Source organism: Pezoporus wallicus, unplaced genomic scaffold (genome assembly GCF_028554395.1).
Source record: "Pezoporus wallicus isolate ANWC-B61680 ecotype Strahan unplaced genomic scaffold, APGP_CSIRO_Pwel_v1 contig_9572, whole genome shotgun sequence".
Lineage (NCBI taxonomy): Eukaryota > Metazoa > Chordata > Aves > Psittaciformes > Psittacidae > Pezoporus > Pezoporus wallicus.
The window spans coordinates 1-5520 of NW_026640142.1; the positions used below are offsets into that span (position 1 = coordinate 1).

Here is a 5520-nt window from a genome sequence, read left to right on the forward strand (position 1 = left end):
CCCATAAACCCCCATGACCCCCATAGACCCCCATAGACCCCCCATTGACCCCCATAGACCCCCTCATTGACCCCCATAGACCCCCCATTGACCCCCATAGACCCCCCATCCCCCCCCAAGGGGTGTTTAGTTGGGGGTCCCAGCCCCCCACCCCCCCCCGTTGTTGACCCCTCCCCCTGCCCCCCCCAGGGCACCCCCCCGGACAGCGGCGTGGAGCTGAGCGGGGGCTCGGGGGCCTCCTCGGCCTCCTGCAGCCAAAGGAGCTCCCCCAGCACGGGGGGGGGGCCTGCGGTAAGGGGGGGCTCTATGGGGTTTCTATGGGGCTCGGTGGGGTTTCTGTGGGGCTCTATGGGGCTCTGTGGGGCTCTGTGGGGTTTCTATGGGGCTCGGTGGGGTTTCTATGGGGCTCGGTGGGGTTTCTGTGGGGCTCTATGGGGCTCTATGGGGCTCTATGGGGTCTCTGTGGGGTTTCTGTGGGGCTCTATGGGGTTTCTGTGGGGCTCTGTGGGGTTTCTGTAGGGCTCTATGGGGCTCTATGGGGTTTCTATGGGGTCTCTGTGGGGTTTCTGTGGGGCTCTATGGGGTTTCTGTGGGGCTCTATGGGGTCTCTATGGGGCTCTATGGGGTTTCTATGGGGATCTGTGGGGTTTCTATGGGGCTCTGTGGGGTCTCTGTGGGGCTCTATGGGGTCTCTGTGGGGTTTCTATAGAGTGTCTATGGAGTTTCTGTGGGGCTCTGTGGGTTCTCTGGGGTTTCTGTTGGGCTCTGGGGTTTCTGTGGGGTTCTGTGGGGCTCTATGGAGCACTATGGGTTTCTCTGGCGTCTCTATGAGGTTTCTGTGGGGCTCTATGGGGTTTCTGTGGGTCTCTATGGGGCTCTATGAGGTCTCTATGGGGCTCTGTGAGGTCTCTATGGGGCTCTGTGGGGTCTCTATGGGTCTCTATGGGTTCTCTATGGGGTCTATGGGGTAACCCATGGTCTCCTCCCCCCCCACAGCCGCCCCCCCCCCCCCCGCCCCCCCCCCGGGCCCCATCGGCACCGAACGGGCCCAGAGAGCGAAGCCCCCCCCCGAGGAGGGGGGGCGGGGCCTCGGCGCGGGGGGGGGCGGGGCCTGGGGGGGGGCGGAGCCCTGGGAGCCCCCCCCCGACAGCGACCCCCGAGCCCAGCGCGAGAAGGAGCCGCCCCCCACTGATGGGGTGAGGGGGGGGGCACTTGGGGGTCACTTATGGGTCTGGGGTCGCTTATGGGGTTTGGGTCACACGTGGGTCACGGGGTCACTTTTGGGTCACTGGGTCATTTGTGGGTCATGGGGTCATTTGTGGGTCAGGGGGTCATTTGGGGGTCAGGGGGTCATTTGGGGGTCAGGGGGTCACATGGGGCTGGGGGTAAGTTGTGGGTCAGGAGGTCGTTTGTGGATCACGGGGTTACTTGTGGGTCACCTGGTCACTTAGGGGTCATGGGGTCACATATGGGTCACGGGGGGCACCTGGGGGTGAGGAGGTTACTTGTGGGTCATGGGGTTACTTATGGGTCACAGGGTCCCTTAGGGGTCACGGGGTCAGTTGTGGGGCCGGGGGTCACGTATGGGGCTGAGGGTCACATATGGGTCAGGGTTCACTTGTGGATCCACGGGGTCACTTATGGGTCACGGGTCAGGGTCATTTATGGGTCATGGGGTCACTTATGGGTCACTTATGGGTCACGGGTCAGGGTCGTTTATGGGTCACGGGGTCACTTATGGGTCAGGGTCATTTATGGGTCATGGGGTTGCGGGTCACGGGGTCACGGTCATTTATGGGTCACGGTCATTTATGGGTCATGGGGTCACTTATGGGTCACGGTCATTTATGGGTCATGGGGTCACTTATGGGTCACGGTCATTTATGGGTCATGGGGTCACAGGTCACGGGGTCACGGTCATTTATGGGTCATGGGGTCACTTATGGGTCACGGGGTCACTTAAAGGTCAAGCCCTCCCCCATTGACTCCCTGTCCCCTCCCCCCCCCAGTTGGACTCCGCCCCCCCCCGCCCTTGGGAGCTGCTGCAGGGGGGAGGGGGGGGAGGGGCGGGGCCTCCACCCCCCAACGGCCCCGAGGCTCCGCCCCCCGAGCCCAAAGGCCCCGCCCCCAACGGGGACCCCTCCCCCCCCGGGCACCGCCTGTACCCGGAGCTCTTCTACAGCGGAGCCGGCGCCGTGGGGCAGGTGTGGGGCAGGGTGGGGGGGGGGCGGTTATGGGGCTGGAGGGGTTGTTATGTGTCCGGAGGGGGTGGTTATGGGTCTGGAGGCAGCAGTTATGGGGTGGGGGGGAAGTTATGGGTCTTGAAGGGACACTTATGGGTCTGGAGAGAGCGGTTATGGGTCTGGAGGGGGTGGTTATGGGTCTGGAAGGGAGCAGTTATGGGTCTGGAGGGGGTGGTTATGGGTCTGGAAGGGAGCAGTTATGGGTCTGGAGTGGGTGGTTATGGGTCTGAAGGGGGTGGTTATGGGGTGGGGGGGGACAGTTGGGGGTCAGCACTTGTGGGGCAGCGCTGTGGGTCTGACCCCTTCCTTCCTCCAGGTCCCCAATGCCCCCGTGGAGCCGCCCCTGAGCGCCGGCAGCAGCTTCCGCCCGGGGACCCCATCGCTGAGCCCCTATAGGTGAGTGGGACCCACACCTGCCCCATAGCGTGACCCACATCACCCCCCAGTGAGCCACGTCTGCCCCATAGCGTGACCCACATCACCCCCCAGTGAGCCACGTCTGCCCCATAGCCTGACCCACATCACCCCCCAATGAGCCACGTCTGCCCCATAGCCTGACCCACATCACCCCCCAGTGAGCCACATCTACCCCATAGCGTGACCCACATCACCCCCCAGTGAGCCACATCTGCCCCATAGCCTGACCCACATCACCCCCCAGTGAGCCACATCTGCCCCATAGCCTGACCCACATCACCCCCCAGTGAGCCACATCTGCCCCATAGCGTGACCCACATCACCCTCCAGTGACCCACATCACCCCTTTGAGTCCTATATCCTGACCCACGTGCCCCCCAGTGCCACACAGCTGGACCCACATCCTGCCCTGTAGCCTGACCCACATAACCCCTAGTGACCCACAGCTTGACCCACATCCTGCCCCATAGCCTGATGCACAAGCTGCTCCCCCATAGCCTGCCTTACATTTTGCCCCATAGCTTGCCCCACATCACCCCGTGCCCCATACCTTGACCCACATCCTGCCCCATAGCCTGATGCACAAGCTGCTGCCCCATAGCCTGCCTTACATCCTGCTCCATAGCCTGATGCACAAGCTGCTGCCCCATAGCCTGCCTTACATCCTGCCCCATAGCGTGCCCCACAGCCTGCCCCACATCCCCCTGTCCCCATACCTTGACCCCCATCCCGCCCCACATCACCCTGTGCCCCATACGTTGACCCCCATCCTGCCCCACAGCCTGCCCCACATCACCCCCAGTGACCCACAGCCGGACCCACATCGTGCCCCATAGCCAGATCCACATCACCCCCCACCCCATAGCCTGCCCCACATCACACCCCCGTGCCCCATAGCTTGACCCCCCCCTAGCCTGCCCCCCCCCCCCCCCCCCCACCTCTGACCCCCCCCCCCCCCAGGCCGCTGCTGGTGCCCGGGGCCGCGCTCCCGCCCCTCCCCCCTCTCAAAGGCCCCTTCCTGGAGCTGCCCCCGCTGGGGGGGGGAGGGGCCCCGGAGCTGCCGCGGGGGGGGGGCGGGGGGGGGGCGGGGCTGCTGCTGCCCCCCCCGGGGCCCCCCTTCCTCTACGGCGCCCCCTATTGCGGGGACACGGCCCTGCTGCAGGTGAGGGGGCGGGGCTTCGAGGGGGCGGGGCTTCGAGGGAGCGGGAACCAATGAGGGAGGGGCTGGGGCAAAGGGGGCAGCGCTATTGGGTTGGGAGGGTGAAGAAGGGGCGGGGCCAGGAGGGACCGGGAGCCAATGGGGGATGAGGAGAGCAAAGGGAGGGGGTGGGGCTGTGGGGTAAAGGGGCGTGGTTATGGGGTGGGCGGGGCTAAGGAAGGGGTGGGGCCATTGGGAGATGGGGGGGGGGGAGTAGGGAGGGGTTAAAAGTGGGTGGAGCCGGGAGAGGCCAAAAACCAATGGGAGATGAGAGCAGGGGAGGGGGGCGGAGCTATGGAGTAGGCGGGAGCCAATGGGAGAGCTCCCTGAGGTCAGGCCACGCCCCCCCTGCAGGTGCGCCAGGACCTGACCCCCCCCTCAGAGTTCTATGGGCAGGGGCAGGGCAGCTTCCAGCAGGTAAAGGCCAAGCCCCGCCCCCTTTGGGCCCAAGCCCCGCCCCCCTTGGGCCTAAGCTCCGCCCCTTCCTCCCCTCCCCCCCCCCCAGATGCTGCTGCCGGTGCTGGACCCCCCCGTGGTGAACTTCGGGGCCCCCCCCGCGCCGCCCCTCCCCCCGCTGCTGCCCCTCGGCCGCCTCCTGGCCCCGCCCCCGCGTCCTTTCGCCCCTCCCCCCCCCGGCAAAGGGGGCGGGGCCAGAGGACGCCCCAGCGAGGCCCCTCCCCCTCCTCCCCCACCCCCCCACAACCAACCCCGCGGGGCCGCCCCTCCCCCCACACCCTGCCCCACTTCCGGCGCCCGCCGCGCTCCTCCCCCCGCCAGCGCATGGGGGGGGGAGGGGCCGCGGCGACCCCCGTGACCCCGCCCCCTCCCCCTCCCCCCCTATTTACATGGGAGGAGGGGCCGGTGCTCGGGGGGTGGGGTCAATGAATTAATGGGGGGGGAGGGGTGTCTGTGACCCCCTCTATGGGGTTCACCCCTCCCCCCCCCCCCCCCCCCCCCCCCCCATGGTTTGGTTACAGAAAAGTGGAAAAAGGGCAAAAAAAAAAAAAAAAAAAAAAAAAGTTTTCAAAACCCGAATTTTTGGCGTCGTTTTTTTTTTGGGGGGTGGGGGAGGGGCCGGAGCCTTTATTGGGGGGGTGGGGTCTCGGGGGGGGGAGGGGCGGGCTCCTCGTTGAAGGCCCGGTGGGCGTTGGGGAAGCGCCGGGGGGTGAAGTCGGGGTCGTCGCGGAGGCGGCGCCGGAGGTCGGCTTGGAGCTGGGGGGGTAAAAAAGGGGGGCAGCGCCCCATAGATCCATGGGGCAGGGCCTGGAGGACCAAACCCCGCCCCTCCCCCCGAGCCAATGAATGCAACCTTCCCATAGAGCCCCGCCTGATGGGCGCCCCCTAGCGGGTGGAGGCCAACTTGGTTGACACCCCCCCCTTTCTCTATGGGGTGCCCCACAAGTGGAGCTGCCCCATAGCGCCCTGCCCCATATCCAACCCTTTAAGTCGTCGTGTCCCGTCTTTCTCCTTCTTGTATTCCTCCAGGGTATCTCAGCTCATACCTGCCTCTATGACCTCCCGCTTGCTCTTGGAACTGCTTGATATGGGAGATGGAACAGGGCAGCAAGTGTGTCATGCAGATAGGCTGGGGCTTGGTTATGTATTCCCTGACCTATGGGCTTGGAAGGACTCCCTGGGCTTGGTTGCTTATGGCAGGATCTT

General features: G+C 65.6%; 1 protein-coding gene across 1 annotated transcript; it reads left to right on the forward strand.

Moving 5' to 3' along the window:
* Positions 1 to 189: 189 nt before the first annotated feature.
* Positions 190 to 4672, forward strand: LOC130603626 (protein PRRC2A-like; the record flags this gene model as incomplete). The annotated part of the gene is made up of 6 exons (XM_057417487.1): positions 190 to 291; positions 2097 to 2204; positions 2560 to 2639; positions 3621 to 3822; positions 4213 to 4275; positions 4364 to 4672. Coding segments are annotated over 6 exons (864 nt in total), but the record flags the coding sequence as incomplete, so codon positions are not given.
* Between the last annotated feature and the right edge of the window lie 848 nt (positions 4673 to 5520).